The 18,410-nt window shown below is 30.2% G+C and overlaps 2 protein-coding genes across 4 annotated transcripts; both read right to left on the bottom strand.

Annotated features, from left to right (window-relative positions):
• Window positions 1-220: 220 nt before the first annotated feature.
• Window positions 221-5,323, bottom strand: LOC109795550 (uncharacterized). 2 transcript variants are annotated; one of them, XR_014429528.1, is made up of 5 exons: window positions 5,071-5,323; window positions 4,921-4,976; window positions 4,733-4,787; window positions 2,205-3,906; window positions 221-748 (listed from the first exon to the last, which is right to left on the bottom strand). XR_014429528.1 is itself a non-coding variant. In XM_020355089.3 (5 exons), exons 1-4 carry the CDS (start codon window positions 5,279-5,281, stop codon window positions 3,668-3,670), a joined length of 561 nt encoding a protein of 186 aa, XP_020210678.1. In that variant the 5' UTR covers window positions 5,282-5,323; the 3' UTR covers window positions 221-748; window positions 3,653-3,667. The 2 variants fall into 2 exon arrangements, 1 of the variants encoding a protein (XP_020210678.1); XM_020355089.3 differs by having other exon boundaries at window positions 3,653-3,906.
• Window positions 5,324-11,442: 6,119 nt separating this feature from the next.
• On the bottom strand, window positions 11,443-16,582 carry LOC109789386 (aspartate--tRNA ligase 2, cytoplasmic). Of its 2 annotated transcripts, XM_020348321.3 has the most exons (10): window positions 15,842-16,569; window positions 15,359-15,469; window positions 15,116-15,229; window positions 14,621-14,911; window positions 14,419-14,529; window positions 14,202-14,255; window positions 13,028-13,107; window positions 12,175-12,290; window positions 11,885-11,999; window positions 11,443-11,764 (listed from the first exon to the last, which is right to left on the bottom strand). In XM_020348321.3, exons 1-10 carry the CDS (start codon window positions 16,346-16,348, stop codon window positions 11,638-11,640), a joined length of 1,626 nt encoding a protein of 541 aa, XP_020203910.1. In that variant the 5' UTR covers window positions 16,349-16,569; the 3' UTR covers window positions 11,443-11,637. The 2 variants fall into 2 exon arrangements, with proteins under 2 accessions (XP_020203910.1, XP_082919499.1); XM_083063373.1 differs by lacking the exon at window positions 12,175-12,290 and having other exon boundaries at window positions 15,842-16,582.
• Window positions 16,583-18,410: the final 1,828 nt, after the last annotated feature.

Raw genomic sequence — 18,410 nt, forward strand, 5'->3', positions numbered from 1 at the left:
CGACTTGAAGATAACAAAACTTTGTCAATTATTGTGACAAGATACCGGCGACTTGAAGATAGCAAAACTTTGTCAATTATTTAGGACAATTTAAAAATTTGTGCTAATGATGTCAATAAGCAAATGACAAACCTCATAAAAAAATATAATTAAAAAAAAAAACACAATCACTTGTTGCAGAATATATGCTAAAATGACATAGCAAACTACTAAACAAACATAATATGAACTTGGACTTGTGCTTTTATAACCAAATCAAAGTTTTGAGAGTCTTATGCATATTTGACCAACCTAAGCACCAGATCAGTTGCCAGCATTCTAGTTAAAATTACAAAATGTGATCGACTTGAGCAACAAGCTGGTGAATGGATATGAAGCCATGTACATAATTGAAAGCATAAATCTAACTTCAAAACATTACTTAGCATAGTTGCCCAAGCCAAAAAAATTTCGCTGCCGCAAACAATGTTAACTAGTTAACTGTTAAGCACAAATGGGATGATAAGTCAAGTAGAGAATTAAAATAGAGATTGCAACTATACATGCACACATGCAGTGCACCTCGGATAGTTGACAGGTAAAAACATGTTGGTATGCAACCCACTTGCCATTGGAAATAGGAGAACAGTATTGGGAGTGCAAGTCACCAAGAATTGATGAGAAACTTATCCAAAAACATTGAATAGCAGCAGCAAGGACTAAGCAATGTAACCCTCCCATGAACACAGCTCCATGTTAGTCACATATACTGCAAAAATAAAATTCCAAAGCAAAAATCACAGGCAGAATAAAAAGATTAAACCATAATAAAACAAGACCTTAATTTTCTTGAATTCTGCAAATTCTGGTAAACCAAACATTTACATAAAAACAATTTAATCTGTTGCACGCTAGGGCTGTAATAACAATAAGCTCTCCAAGATAGTTTGTGACAACAGCTTACAACTTGTATAAAAACAATATAACCCTATTCTCCCTTTAATTATAAAAACAACTTACACATAAGTGCTCATGTATCAAGTATTTATTCAATAAGACCCTAAAAGGCCCTATATGTATTGGATTACTAATAGTATTTGAGTTATACGACCAGAATAACTACACTTTCGAAGAGTGATCCTCAATCCAAAGTTTCAATATAAAATTGGAAGAAATTTACTATTGTGGTGGTTGGATCGTTCTCTTCATTACAAATTGACATATTTCCCCCCTTGAGAACTAAAACAACCTTTGGAGTAGGCTTCATGCCAGACCAAGGATTCAGTATTCTATTAGGATCAGACAAAGACTGAAAGCTCTTCAGCTTTTCATTCTGTTTCAAATTCAAAATCTAGCCTAATCCTGTGTATCCAGTCAGCAACTCCTGCTGTATGTTTTGTTAGTGGGAAATGGAGGGAGGGAGAGAAATTTTAATGAAATTCTCGTTTGGTTTAAAAGCAATGAATGAAAGGCAAGAAGAATTTTAGTTTCCTCTGGTTAAAAAAATCATGGTGATAGTACCAGACTGATTTTTAATTGCATAAAACCACAAACTGTCATTTCACATCCCAGAATCACACACTTTTGAGTTTTAACTCAGATTCTTCAAATTGTGCAGAATCACAAGAACACAAGAAAAACAAATTAACATTATTAGAAAAGGTGAAATAAATGAGAGAGATTTCTGGAAAGAGCATTCTCTAATGAAAAATATTCATTCAACAATAATCTGGATACAAAGAGAGACAGCTATATGTAGCTGACTGGATGACTCAGTGAAGATACATCATAAAAGAGATTTGTAACAAACTAATTCTTACACTAATTATTACAAAAGCAGCTAACTTCTAATCAGAACAACCAACTCCTAACAGAACATATGAAATGCTAATTACATTGAAATGAAACTTAGCTATATCTCCAATAAGCATCAAATAAAATAACGTAGAATGTGAATTAGTCAAATTTCCCCCACTAATGAACTGCAATTTATCATCAGAGAAAGAAGCATGATGAATTCCTAAAATTGTCTTTTTTTTCAGTAATAAACTCAAAATATTTTGTTTATTGCAGTTTAATGGTACATCAATACAAGATCAAATAAAGGCTTGGATTACTCATGAATAAAAAAACCAAAATATTAATTGAATGAATAAATTCTATTCATATTTTGCTTTTCTTCAGAAGCATAGACAAATAACTATACTTGAATATGAAAAATATACCCAATTTGCTTCAAAACCAGCTAAGAAATGGGGGCTCTTCATGTATAAATACCAGGAACCATCTTCCCTTCAGTCACATGAATTGTGCTTAGTTGTGGATCATAGAAGAATCTCCAAATTAACATATTCTCTAACACAGTCTTCTTGACACACATTTTCATTGGTTAGAATTTATTAAAAACTACAAAATCAGGAGAGAGGGAGAGAGGGCGAGAGAGTCATTAAATAAGGTGTGAGACCCATCAGATTTTGTGTTTTGCAATAAAATTTAACCAATCAAAAAGAGTATGTTTAAAAATGTGGCAGAGAGTATGTTACTAGCATTACTCATCTCCAAATATATAGAGATAGAAACCCTAGTTGCAAGCACTGAGGAAACTATTTTATCAAATTTAGCTAGAACTTAATGACTGGTTGTAGTTACAAATCAAATACTGAACATTTTTTCAGCTTCACATTCAAATTTCACACAATCTATGGTTTTGACTCCATTGCTCTACTTTACAAGTAAAAGATTATCAAAATGATGCCATAAAACCCTCATAGACTCCTTTATCAGCCTCAAGATAACACCTTGGTTAACAGTTTTGAATTGTGCCAATGAATCCACCACGGAGGTTGTTAGCAGTTTTACAGGACAGAGGTTGTTTATGTACAATTAGTAATTGCTCATAAGATTATATTTGGTTAAAATGGCTCACTCCCTAATTTGGGACTTATGTCTGCCTGAGGCAGGTCCTTAAATTTTACTACTAATGCATTATTGACAATATCAATAAAACATTTAGCTCATGACAGATTCTATGTTAAGTGACTACAGTAAAGGGCATGTGATATTGGAAGGCCAACAAACCATGACTTTATCGGAGAGGAATTACTTTTGTAAAATCAAACTAAATTATTAAATTTTACCAATACAAAACAAGTAACAATTGTACTGCCTTCAATAATAAGGAAGATAGTAAAAATAAAATAAAAAATCCATAAGTTCTATGTAGCCGTCTTTGTTTTGTTCTTTTCAGACTTCATTAAAAATCCTTTGTCCATGAGATGAGTGGTTAATAGCTTAGATATTTCATTCATTTACAGGTTTAAGTCCACGATTTGATCCACATAAAGACATTTGAATTTTGAAAGATAAACCTACAACTACAACTATTAAATAGCAATGAAAATAGTAAAATGTTTCCATTCGGTCACTCCAATAATTAACTGCAATAAATAAATATTTCCAGCTTTTGTTCAAATATAGTGGATTCAGTGATGCATATTTGAACTAGCAAAGATCCCCTAACATGTGTTGGATCAAAATTCATCGTTCTACCGACAGAAAGTAATTCTTAACACCCTAAATTATAAATCACAATACAGTAACTTGACTAAGAATACACAAAATTTGGGAGACAACAATTTCATAAAGTAAACAAGGACATCACAGAAAACTCTACCAGAATTCGGGAAAACTAAGGGGCAAGTAGCTCGTCTTCATCATCATCTGAAATGTCAATCACTATTGCTCTCTTAACATTTCCATTATTATCACCAAGTTCCTCCTTTTCTTTGTTGAGAGACTCCATGGCATCAATTTGAACAAACTGTTCTTCAGAAGATGAATACTTCCTCTTTTGACCAGCCCGTTCCTGATAGTTCATATCTGGTCCCTCCCCTCCACTTATGTTGCCCAAGTCGTCTTGCTTCTGTGCTGCAAGAAACAACCAGTTCTTCACAGACACACACGAGATTCAAAATAAAGACACACATAAGGCAAGATAAAGTGGAGGAGTGCTAACAGCATACCCCTTGTAAGTGAAACTCATTACCATTGGTTAAAATTCATTTAAAACTACAAAATCACAAGTGAAACTCATTAAACAAGGAGTGAGACAGTGTTTTAAATTGCAGACCGCAATACCTGTTGGCCACAGTGAGACCTACATGATTTTACAACACAAAATAAATTCCAGCCAATATTAAAGAATGTAGAGTGTGTTAAAATGTAAGTTATTAGCAATTCTATCAGGGATCTAGCTCAGTTGGTTGAGTAAGGTGCATGAGTTGTTATAAACTCTGTTGTTACCGATTCCCACAAATAAAAAAAAAAGGACAAAACTTTCTTCAATCAAAGTTAGAGTTTCTTCTTGATAATATGCACTTTCATTTAATACAAACCTCAATAATATATAATACTTATGCATATTACCAAGGTGAATCTCCAACTTTGATTGAAAAACAACACCAAAAATACCTTTGCTATAAAAATAATGAACCTGAGTTTTGTAAAATTAAAAAAAAATACAAAAAAAAAAACACACACACACACAATTCTATAGAGTGTTCAACAATTAGGGAATTCAAAATCTAAGTCATCCAATCGATTTCCAAAATCAGAAAAGTAGAACAAAGAAAATAACCTTGCAAACAAAACCTTAAAATACCCAAAAGAAAGACATGTCCTCACAACAATGCAGCATGGACCACGCATTCTCAACTATACAACTCAACAAAATGGCTAGAACCACGTGAATTACCTTCACTCAATCGGGGAAATCGTTCCAGTTTCTTCTGTAACACGTTTATCTTGTCCTGGGGGAACAACACACAAGCAACAAGTTCAACCAAGCTACACAACACCCATCACCAAAGATGAAAACTTGAAAAAGAAAAGCCCAATGCAACACAATCTAAAGCACGCCCAGAAGACCCATTAAGGACTTACAAGCTCTGATTTGACGGGATGGCCATTTGGGTTGACCCCTCTGCACCTCAACTTCACTGAACACAAGAGAAAAGAAAAAACTGAATTGAAGCGGAAGAACTGTATTATTAAAAAAGGTGCGACTTTTTTTGAGGGAAGAAAGGTGCAGACATGAGAAGAGGGTTGAAGTGAGTTTGGCGAGGTAGAAGAGTGAGTGAGCGCGTTGAACGAGTGGCAACTCAGCGAGGAGTTCAGGGTCAGAGAGAGAGAGAAATTGGGGTAACTGAGTTTCAAGTTGTTGAAGGCTCTCCAAAGTACTCCTGAGAGTATCTGTGACGGCTTCAGGTACTTCAATGCCTTCCATTTCGCTTCCTTTCCCCATTTTCTCTCTCTAACAACGTCACCGATCACAAATACAATTCATCATGCCAATTTTTATTTATAGGACTCAAATTAAAATTTTCGGATTCAATTTCACTCTTTAAATTAAAATATTAATTTTAAAATTAAAATTGATATTTTTCTTTTGTGAATTACGTTTAAATTAAGTACGTGTTTGAATTTTTGTTGATAATTCACATATTAACAATTTTTTAGGTCAAAACACATCAAAAATAATAAATAATTATTTCACTAATCCACGTTTAAAGTTTGTAAATGAGAATTTAAACACGCATTAAATTATAAAGTTGTGAAGAGTAAAACTGAACTCAAACGTTAAGTGTTACATAAAAAAGATATGTATATATAATTAAAAGTTCATAAAAAAATAATTAACTATATTTTATCAATAATATTGTTATTTAACAAAAATTAAATTATAATTAAGTCAAATTAAAAATGTTTACATTTAACTTATATTTAAAATTTAAACCTTCTGGTTCGTCATGATTAATTATATAAAATATTAGTTTTTTTTTTCTGAAAATATATAAAATATTAAAATATAAAATAAATCATCCAGACTAATTTTAGATAATATATGTAAAGTTATAAATTCTAACATTATCATTAATCTCACCATTGCACAACAACTAAAAATTAACCAAATTGAACTATAAATATCTCTATAATGTAAATGTGATTAAATTCCGGGTTTCTAGACTGGTCCTGAAAGGTGCAGGTTAGATTTGTGACATTAATACAGGTTTGGCCAAACACCGAGTTTAGGCTTTGAATTATAATGAAGTTCGTTTATAACTATAGTATAAGAATATATTTAGTTTCACATTAAATATGTTAGAGAATTAATTTCATTGTATTTAAAATCATGTTTATATATAATTATATGTTAATTATTAGTAAAATTGATTTAATAAATAAAAATTCACATTTATTTTGAAACAATTAGTATTAGTTTCTTTATCAAATAAAATTAATTATAAAATTTTATTTATTTAAATTTATAATTATACATTCAAAATTAATTTTAATAATAAATTTTTAAACAATATTTAATATAAAATCAAGTTTATTTTCTTTATTGTCTAAATGAAAATCACTTTATTTTGAATTTATATTTATTTAAAATCAATTATATAAATTCACGCCGATTCTAAATTAATTATATTAACATATTTTTAAATATATGTTAAGTTTTTTACCATAAAATAAAATATAAAAACTCTCTTATAAAGATATTATATTGTATATTCTTGAAATTATTATAGATTTTAATTTACGAATTTTTGCTTTGAAGTTGTACAACAATTCCACATATAAACAATATCATTGTATTATGTTATGTGTCTTATCTCATAAGTGATAGAGTACAATACAAGTGAGAAGGCTCTAAACACGCTGATCCTACATTCTCATTCATAAATGTAGAAGTATTATTTTCTTTTCTATTTTTCTTATAGTGTGTTTGGATGAGAAATTTTACAAATTTAAGAAATTTTAAATTTTTGGTATTTGAATTACTTTGATTTTAATTTCTATCATTCTTAAAATATTTTGTTTGGATGAATCAATTCAAATTTCTTAAATTTTAAATTGTTAGGTTGAATATAATAATTTGATTCCATCATAGTAAAATTGATTTTAAAAATATATTTATATATTGAAATTTTTAAATTAAATTTTATAAAAATAAATATTAATCAATTTTTAAATATTTAATAATTTTAAAAATTAATATTTAATAATTTTAAAAATTAATATAAGATAATATTTAATAATTTTAAAAATATTTTTGAATATCCAATAATTAAAAGAATGAAGAGGTAAGATAAAATATATAGGTGAAATAAGAAAAACAAATATGAGAAATTTCAAATTCTCTCATTTTTAGGAGAATTTGAAATTTTACTATTTTAAGAAATTTTACAAATGCTTGGATTTCAAATTCTTTGTAAATTCCTCGTCCAAACAAAGCATTTCACCTCAAGAAATTTGAAATTTTTTAAATAAATGAATTATCCTATATAAATTCCTCATCCAAACACACCATTAAAAATTTTATAAAAGTATTTCTAAAGTAACCTTAGAATCCTCATTTCTTATTAGATGCTGATATTGCTGGAGGATCTGGAAAAAAAAAATTGTTAATAAAATTCACTATAAAATTTTCTTTATTATTCATAAACATTTATTAAAGATAAAAATTAATATATTTTAAAGAGACAAATTTATTAAATGAAAAAAAAATTTGAAATTTTTATAATTTTTAATAAATAATAATTAATAATAAAATGACAGTAAAATTTAAATGTAATACTATAAATATTGTTGGTTAAAGATAAAAATAAATCAAACCTTAAACAAAAGATCAATGACCTAATTAGTCTAATCTATTTAATATAAATGTTGAATTTAAATTTAAAAAAATGCATTTATTTAAAAAAATTTAAACTTATGTTTATAAAAAAATTTGTTAGAAACGATAAATCAACTTATTTATATATATATATATATATATATATATATATATATATAACTTTATTAATGATATAATTAAATAAATAAATCTATAATAAAATATCAAATTTGAAATATCTTTTATATTTTAAATACACTTTAAAGTTTTATATTCTTTGTTCATATGAAATAAAAAGTAAAATTTTAATAGTTACATCTTTATTTGCTATTTTCTCTCATTTTTATGATTAATTATTTAAAATACTTCAAATGAGATATATGAAATATTTAAAAATCCTTTTTTTAATATGAGATTGTTTTCTTTCATTTCATCACAATTGTACATGAGTGTACGTAAGAATATAAGTGAATACAAGTAATCTACAAGTTTAAACTATCAAATAACAGGTATTGTATTTTTTATGATCCAATCATATACTATTATAAGTTAGTGTAATCATTTTTTCAAAACAATACTCTTTGTTACTCTTGTTCAATAACGAGTATTATGTTTTTGGGTTGATAGTATTGTAACAATACAACATATTTATTTTAAATTTTATTGTATATTAATGTTGGTTGTTTGAACCAATAATAATATAGCAAATCAATAAATTTATTTTAAAATTTAGTTTGTATAACTATTTACTTTATCGGTTAATAACATTGCATTTGTAAAAAAAATATTAAATGTTTTACATCTCTTATAAAATAAATTTTTATAAAATAAATAAATAAATTTAATTATGTTAACTCAATTGATCCAATCTAATCCAACTCGTTTGTGATCGGGTTGAGTTAGATTGGATTTTAAAAAAATACACTAATCTGACCTAACTTAACCAGTTGAATTTTGATTGAGTCGGCTAATAAATTGATCCAAATCCAACCTACTTCCACTCTTAAGTATGTTAATATGCATGAGTTGTCTCTTTTATGTTAGATTTTTATTTTTATTTTAAGTTTTAAATTTTAATAATAATAATAATAATAATAATAAAGTAATCTTACAAACCAACACAAGACTTTTTAATATATTTTGTCCTTACTCGCACATCTTTTAAGAAACTTGTAAAACTTCACATAACTCTTTATTGGTCAGAATCTTTCGTCAGTCAAAACTCTCATGACAACCCTTTCTCGTATGTCCATCCACCTCTAAGACTAAGGTTTAGGGTTTAGGGTTTAAACCAATACAACAAACTTTCTAGGAAACTTTCTAAAAGATCACTAATTCCTATAAATTGCTCTAAGTCAAGCTCACTTAACTGTGAAGTTCTTTTGTGATGAGTTAGTGAAAAGTAAATGCATCTTGTTAATATAGATAATACAAATTAATTCTTTTAAATCATTACCATACAATTTTTAGATCTATCTCATTCTGATGTGTCGAGACTGTTACATGAGATGATTGTATATGATTACAAATCAAAAGTAAAAAATATAAACTTCACTAATTTTTATTTTGGTAAAATAACTAATATTTTAAGAATTGATAATTTGGAAAGGAAGAAAAAAGACTAAGTTTGAAAATCTGATAGTATATGCTGTCAAAAAATCTAATCATATATAAGAAAAGTTAAAAAAAATAATTTAAATAATCATAAAAACATTTTATACATTGATTTAAATTTATATAAAGAAATATTGTATAATTTTTAATAATTTATAGGCTTAATTTATCTACATAAGAAATAAAGACATTGTGAGAATAGAGAATGTAGTATGAATGTGAATAATCTGATTTTGATAGTTGATAACTCGACAAGAAGTAAGTTTGAAACTTCACTTTCTACTTACTTGCGATAATAATTTAGTTAACCTACAAAGTTTATTAGGATCTTGAAGACCAAATCATTGAAGAATACCCATGTACACCTCCTCAATAAGATGAACATAAAGAAATCCGTTATGACGTCTAATTGATGCAAAAACAATATGGGCAGCAGTTAAAGCAATAACAAGGCGCACAGTGATTAACTTGACAACAGGACAGAAGGTTTCAAAGTAAGCAACACTTTCTTGTTGAAATGAGCCTTAAAACGTTGAATGTTGCCATCAGATTTTCTATTAAGTGTGTATACACATTTGCAACCTATCAGCCGTTTTCTAGGAGGAAGATCAGTGATAACCCATGATTGGTTTTGTTCCAAAGCAGCAATTTCCTAGTCCATAACAGTTCTCCATCATTCATCTTTAACTATTTGACCATATGACTTCCTTTAAGGTATAACAAAAAGTGACTACATAAAATACTTATAATTATTAGATAAATGATCATATGAAACAAATTTTGAAATGGGATAACCTGAAAATGATATGACATTTTGTTGAGAAGGAAGGTAACAATGTTAATCTCGCTTAAGTGGATTTCTAATTCTTTGGGAGGAAGATGTGGCCACAGTAGAAGGTAAGAGAGAAAGGGAAGTTGGCGGTAAATGGTGATCAATAGAAAAATCAGTTTCTCCATTATTTGTTGGTAATGAAAGAGAAGGAAGGTTATCAAGATTTAAATTTGGATTAAAAGTGTAGAAGGGAAAAATATTTTGATGTAGACCTTACTCACATTCAGCTAAATATATTCTTTGCAATTCTCATAACTTCTTTTAACTTATATTCAATCTATTTTTCCTATAATGTGTAGTTAGCACAATTCTAGATATCTCATTTGTTCTTAAATAAAAGAACAAAAGTATTTTTTCATCTTTCATTCATTTGAAATTTTATTATATCTCATAATCTCATTAAATAATTTAGTGACTTAAATGATATTCTCTCTAATTTTTTTCCAATCTTTATTATAAAGTATAATTTAGACAAAAATATTCATTTTTATATGTTTTATGCTTTTTATAAAATATTAATTTTATTTTTCATCTTTTTTTCTCGTTAAAAGATTGTAAGAATGTGTTTCTTATTATTGGATAATTAAAAAAGAATTTAAAAAATAAATATGCTTTCCAACTTTTATATTCTCTAATTATTATTTATCGATTTTATTCATATTAGTGTTTCAGTTTTAATATTGAATAATATCTCCCATTTTTTGTTTGACGATGAGTATTGGTACATTATTTATTTTATTTTATAAATTTAATATAATTAACTAATATAACTACTTATATTAATATAAGTAATTTAATTAAAAATATTTTATAATAAAGAGAGAAAAAAAACTACCTTGTTTTTTTTATATACTTAACTTCAATTGAAATATGGCATGTTTAAAATTTCATCCAGTGAAACGAAGCGTCAATTCACCTCCCTTTCTACATTTGCTGCTTTAAAATGTGAGAAGCGTCAATTCACCTCCCTTTCTACATTTGCTGCTTTAAAATGTGAGATTTTACGTTTTAAAGGTTCCAAATGAACTTCCAAGCACACCGTTAGTCATTTTCCTCTCCCATCTGAATTTTATTCTGGTAATTCAAATTCTGTTCATCTTCTTGGACTTCTAATCCTTTCATATTACAAGTCAATCGTAATCCATCATTAAAAAAACTCACTGACACTTTTTCTCGTCTCATTCCCAACATTTCAATACCTTGTCTAATTTTTAGCATTATTGCATTCACCTGGATTCTGATTAGAAGAGAAAGACTCATTCCTAACATTTCAATACCTTGTCTAATTTTTAGCATTATTGCATTCACCTGGATTCTGATTAGAAGAGAAAGACGGACCTTCTAAAAGTGGGTCAATTCAATACCAAATGGCAATTACATCAAGTCAAAACATTTTATAATGGTGAATTTAAATATCAGCTCCAAGGCGAAATTAAATAACGTTTTCTGGATTGAACAGAAAAACATCTTTTGCCATGTATTAAAGTTGAAAAGACTCGATATTTGAGCAACTAACTGCTGGGATATTCTTTTATCAAGGAGCAATCCTAAGTGGGTCACGAGGAAAAAGTGATGTCTTGCGAATGTTATTCAGACCGCAGAAGAGCATTACAACACGCTCCAAGCCTACTCCAAAGCCACCATGTGGCGGTGCACCATATCTGGAAATGGTCAAAATCAAGCAATTAGTTTTTCGTAGACAATTTTTTACATTGAAAAAGCTAAGTAGGAGGAGGCACAAACACATAACATAAGCAAGAGGAAGAGGAGAAAACTAATACCTGAAAGAATCAATGTATGTAGATATTGTCTTGACATCAATGCCGCAAGCTGCTGCACGTTGTTCCAAAAATTCTGGCACATGAACACGCTGAGCTCCTGAAATTATCTCCTCGCCTAAGGAACAAGGAACCAACAGAAGTTTAAATCACAGTAACAGAAACCCCCAACCTTCTGTATAAATACATATGATATAAATTCAAGAAAGCATGCAGTTAAACCAGACATTCTCAGTCAATTACACTAGACTGTCATACAAATGATTGGTATGACAGAATAACTTATTGTCTACCTCTAATAAAGACATCAAACGAGTTGCTGTATGCTGGATTGTCATAGCAAGGCATTGTATAAAATGGCCTTACAGCCAAAGGATAACGATGAAGGATGTAGAACTCCGTGCCATACCTAAATACAATAACAAACTAGCTTTAATAACAGACTATGATGCACCCATACGATACGCGTATCGGATACGACACGTATCCGATACGGCGATACGATTATTTAAAAATATATAAGATACGATACTTGTAAGATACGTGTCATTATATGTATTAATGTTCATACAATATAATAAATGTGTACTTGTAATTTTGATCAAAATTCGTAAATATTAAATATATAATTGCTATTTTGCAAATCCAAATTAAAAACATACTTATTGTACACTACTAAAAGTAAATAAATTATAAATCATTTCATCATAAATTACTTTTTATTATTTACAAATAGAAATAATATTACCAATATCATTCCTTTCTTGAAATTATCTATATAGAAGACAATTTTCATTTACAGTTCATCAAGGACCAATAGTTCTATGTTTCTATATTAAACATGCTTATATATCTTATTTAGCTGTAATGGATATTTCATAATTTTTTAAAAATTTGAACACTTTATTGATATGTATCACTAATAAGTATCAGTGAAGTATCTGAAAGTATCAAAATTGAATAAAACTTCTATAATATTTTTAAAAGTTAGGATACTTCATTGACACGTATCGGTTAAGTATCTAAGAGTATCGTATCGGATACGTATCAGATACGGATACGTGAAGCAAATTGAAGTATCCGTGCTTCATAGATAACAGATCACAACAAAAAGACAGGTGGTAAAAAACAGAGAAAAGGAATTACTTCTCTAAAACAAGCTGGCCCAATTTCCTTTCCGCTTCAGTATTCAAGTCACCAAAAGGTTCAATTTCAATTCCAACATCCTGCAAAGCATAATCGTTACTAGATGCAAAACATGCATACTGTAAATTCCTACTATCCTATAGTTTTAGTGTTAGGTCAAGTCCTTTTCTGAGTATATTGGTCAAATTCAAATATGATTCAACAAGGCAATGAACTCCCAGGAGCATGTATCAGGAACAACAATAGACAGGAAGACCTCACCAACCAGATCATTGTCTGAAAAAGCTCTTTTAATAAAACCAATCAATCAAAAATGAACAAGCAAACCACCAATCTCACCTTTATTAGACCACAAGCTTATAATTTTTTTATGACAAACATGGAGACTGTGACAGAGACTCAAAAAGAAATCAGATTCTTCATATTGGGTATCAGTTGGCTCGTAATACACTATTAACCTATTGATCCAGATATGCCAGTATAAGTCCAGGAAAAAAAAAAAGACAAGGTAGTGGTTTTGTGGGACTAAGCATTGGGCGAGTTTGACTTTGGTGTTGTAGTATGGGTGTGGTGGCTATAAAAAATATGGTGCACTTTGTCCAAAAGATTATTAAATTTCATATCTTAATTAGCTTAATAAACAGTTTCATGTCTATGTTATTGTTTAGTGAATTTGCTGTGAAACCAGTTCAAATATGAAGAAAGAAAATTGATTATTAATGGAAAAATATATAGGTATTTCATGTGATATGTAAAGTTAGACTCTTTTGGGCCAACTTCTAGTGCAGCTCAAGCTATCAGAGATGATAGAGAGGCACTCCACCATACAAATTCTTTCCAGTTCTATTATTGAATCGCAAATTGCAGTGTTCTCTAGCCTAATTCTACAGATTAACTATTAGGATTTGTCTCCATGACATTTTACGCGATAAACATAAGATTATACGTGAGACAAAGCATATCATGTGGCTTTTCAATGTTAGTTAAAAACAAAAAACTCAAATGATAACAGTTTTTCTTATGTAATTGTGTTATCACTTCCACATTTTATTTCTGAGCATACTTCTTATAAAGGTAATTAGTTAATTAGTTAAGGTTAAAAAACCTAATACCTCAGCTTCCACTTTTTTTATCCACCACTTTAAAGTGAATTAGTTAAGAAATTTTAACATACCTTGAGCATCTGAATCCCTTCTTCATATGTAAGCCGCAATGTATTCCTCAGATACTGCACATTCACAGGGCTATTGTCACAGATCAGAAATAAGAACATGTAAATGTATTCATTTGCACCTCATATTACACACTGCATAATAAATCACCTAAACGCTATGCAGCTGATAGCATAACAAATTATACATATGATAATTACATAGAAACAAAATAACCACCTTTAAAGGTTCAAATGGGTATTGAGACCCCACAGCTTCCAGATCCTTCTTACAATGCTGGTTCAAACTGTCAAACATTGCGACAAATAATCTATCAACTATATCCATAACCTGCCAAAAACTCAAGTCATCAGTAAATCACTAATGTCCCTCAATAGTTTCAAATGCAAACATATAACATTTGCTTACAAGCCAAATATACCTCAAAATAATGCTTCTTAATCTCCATTTCAACATCAAGACCTGTAAACTCACACAGATGCCTGTGAGTGTAGGAATCTTCTGCTCTAAACACAGGACCAATCTCAAAAACACGCCCAAAATCTCCACATATTGACATCTGCTTGTGAAGCTGAGGTGACTGGGCCAGGCATGCAGGTTGACCTTTGTAGTCCAGTCTAAAAACAGCAGCTCCACCCTCACTCGATCCAGCAATCAACTTAGGAGTGTGGATTTCAACAAAACTTTCAGATAATAAGAATTGTCTGAACGCCTGCCCAACAGTGCAATTAAAAGTTAATCAAATCAAATGGTTCAGTATCAAACTGCAAATGCATTTCTTATGAGAATGTATCAGTAATCAGTATGCATTTATTTCAATAAACTTAAATTTGAACCAACTGCAACTGGTGCCAACCATGATTCTAAAAACAAATAAATAATTCTACAGAATAGCATCAGAAGTGGCATGCTTTACATTTGCAACATGAGACTGAATGCGGAAAATTCCTTGATTAGCTGGCGTTCGAACGTCAAGCACTCTAAAGTTCAAACGCGTATCCTGATTAACCCGAACAAGTTGCTCACCAGCCTGCACCCGCATTAACAAGCACATAAAGCGCAATCAAAATAATAACAACAAATTCCTCAAACAAAAGCGGAGACAAACAAACAGGATACATAAATCAAATAACCACCCAAACATCATTAATCAGAGTACCTGAAGAGCCTTCTCAATTTCAATCTCACTCCGAGCAGCATCCTCAAGATTTATTGGCAGAGTAGGTACAGCCCTACTGATACAGTACAACTTCCTCACTTGAATTTCCACCTACGAGAACAAGCCAAACCACACAATTAAACAATCACAAACTTCAAACTCAACCCCTAATCTTTAACCTACCAAACCTTAAAACAAACCATACAATATCATTCACTCAAAAAACACTATTCACCATTTTCAACTCTCACAGTATCTCCAATCGGCAACTCATTTAAAATAGAAACAAAATGCGTATCACCAAAATCTACATGACTGCATTGCATCAAAGAAGAACCATATCCTCCACCACAAATTCGACCGCAACATCAAGGTTTTGAGGTCTCCACGACTGCATTGCGACCACAATTGCAGCCACATTTGTCCACAATTCCATGCAACAACCTAATCACAAACTTCACGAACCCTAAAAACTGAACAAACCTGCTGCGTGGCGCCTTTGATAGGAGCGGCGGGGATCGAAACGACGCCTTCGACGTCGACGATTGACTCGCGGCTGAGCGCGGCGGCGAACTTCACCATCTGCGGGCTCACCGTATCAGGCTGCGCCTGCACCAAGCACTGCACCGTGAAGCCGTTCTCTCTTATCACCAAGAACGCCATCTTCTTCCCCACCGGCCGAATCGCCTGCGCCCTCCCTCGGATCAGCACCGTCCGGTTCTCCAGCGCGCCGCCGAGCGCCTCCACGCGCGTCCACTCGGCCACGTCCGCCGGCGCCTTCGACTGCAGCTCCACCAGCGGCACGTCGCCGTAGTTGCCGCCGAGGGGGTCGGCCTCGTCGACGGAGAGACCGGCGGTGGCGGCGGCGGCGGAGGCAATCTCCTGGCGGCGGCGGAGCTTGTCCTGCTTGGCGGCCTCCTTCTTGGCAGCCTTCTTGCTGAGCTGCGCCTCGGACGAAGCGGCAGCGTCTTGGGACTCCGAAGACGACATCGTTTTGGGAGTGTGGGTTTTGGGTTGTCTTGCTTTGGTAGAGTTGAGTGATTATAAAGTTGAGGAAATGAAGAACGAGAACAATATCGTAGGGTTGATTTTGTGCGATGAAAGGGAATGGTGAAAATGTATATATAGTACGAAATGGAAGGGTTCTGAATTCTAATCCAAATTGGATACTATACTAGACTTGGGGCAATTAGTTGACATTTGAAAATGGTAAAGCACATCCCATGGTATTGGCACTAGGGTTCTTGCAACTTGGAACACAAGTGGGAACTGTAGCCCTTCATTCTTTTTTTAAAAAGATTTCTTAGTGAATTATAAGGTCAAAGACCTAAAAATCAATTACTAATGCAAAATTAATTTTAGCGTTTAGATATGTTACTAAAATAATACTCAAATATTTTTTTCTCCATAATTTCGTAAACGTGTAATGTAGTTTCTCATAAGTTTTTATTATAAATTTGATTTATTAATTTTAAAAATTAAGCATTGTGCATCATTAATATATTTTTAAAATTAAAAATATTGATGAACTAATACATTATAAATTTTAATTGAGATAAAAAAATTATATCTTATTTGTGATAAATAAATATATATATATATATATATATATATATATATATTATTGACTGTGTGGCTAAGTAATTATCAGATGGTGTATACATTGGTGTTTTTTTTTGTTTCGGATTATATGTCAATAGTCCAACATTACTTAATTTTAAAAATTAGAGATCATATTTATAATAAATTTTTTAAGGGAGACTAAAATAATACATTTGTAAAATTATAGAGATCAATATGTATATTTAAGCCTTAAAATAAACAAATGGTTGAGATTGGATTATTTTTTATAAAATTAAATATATTTTTAGTCTTTATAAAATGAACGGATCTTGATTTTAGTTTCTGTAAAATTTTTCTTTATTTTACATCTTTCTAAAATTTGTAAATATTATTTTTGATTCTTGTAAAATGAATAAATTTTAGTTTAGATTCCTGTGAAATATTTTCCTTTGATTTCTATTCTTTAAAATTCAAAATTATTATTTTTTATCTCTAATGACCATTTTAAGATATATATAACAATTATTTGAAGGATTTATACAATAGTTTAGAAGTGTCACATACAAATAAAATATCATAGACAATTGTTGACATCACCTAGGATGATCACATAACATTTTAATAAACATATAAGTAATTAAAAAAATCATATAGTGGTAGAATTAAAATAAAAGTTTCAAATTTTAAAGGAATAAAAAACAAATAAAAAGGTTTTATAGAAAATAAAATTAAAACATGCTTAATTTACATAAACTAAAAATATTTAAGTCTTTTTTTATCATATTCATTCATTTATTTTAATGATATATCTAATAATTAAAATTAATATTACACTATTACATCTTTTATCATATTTTAATGACGAGAGATTTTCACTATTTACCTAACTCACTCAGATACAGTATTACATCTTTTACAATGTTTTTTCGTTATAATTATTATTTTGAATTTTGTATTTTTTCAATAAATATAATAATTTAAAAAGTTTACAATTTAAGAGAGTACAAAACTTAGTTATAGTTTATTATATGTAGTTAGAGTTGCTCTCCAATAAGAATTAGAGTTTATCTCAGTAATATCTATAAATGTACATTAAAAAAAATATTTTGACTGTTTTTTTCTTCATACCCATGTCGTAAATCAATTAATGATATATAGTATGTTTGGTTTAATTTTAACAAAATTAATTCCAAAATTTACGTTAATAATGAAATAACAAATTGATTTATAGTAATTTTGACAATTATTTTCATTTCTTTTTGTCGTATGTTTGGTGGCTTCAACACCAAACCTAACACACTCAAGACATTCACAATGTGGAAGTTTATGTGTTATATCATATGGTGGCTGACTAGGTCGAATATCCGAATTCGTGGTCGACTAGGTCGAATACCCGAGTTCGTGGCCGACTAGGCCGAATATCCGAGTCCGTGGACGACCAGGTCGAATACCCGAGTTCACCGACCACTCACAATTTGAACGGAACGTG

Source organism: Cajanus cajan, chromosome 9, assembly GCF_000230855.2.
Source record: "Cajanus cajan strain Asha chromosome 9, NIPB_CcT2T_4, whole genome shotgun sequence".
Taxonomy (NCBI): Eukaryota; Viridiplantae; Streptophyta; class Magnoliopsida; order Fabales; family Fabaceae; genus Cajanus; species Cajanus cajan.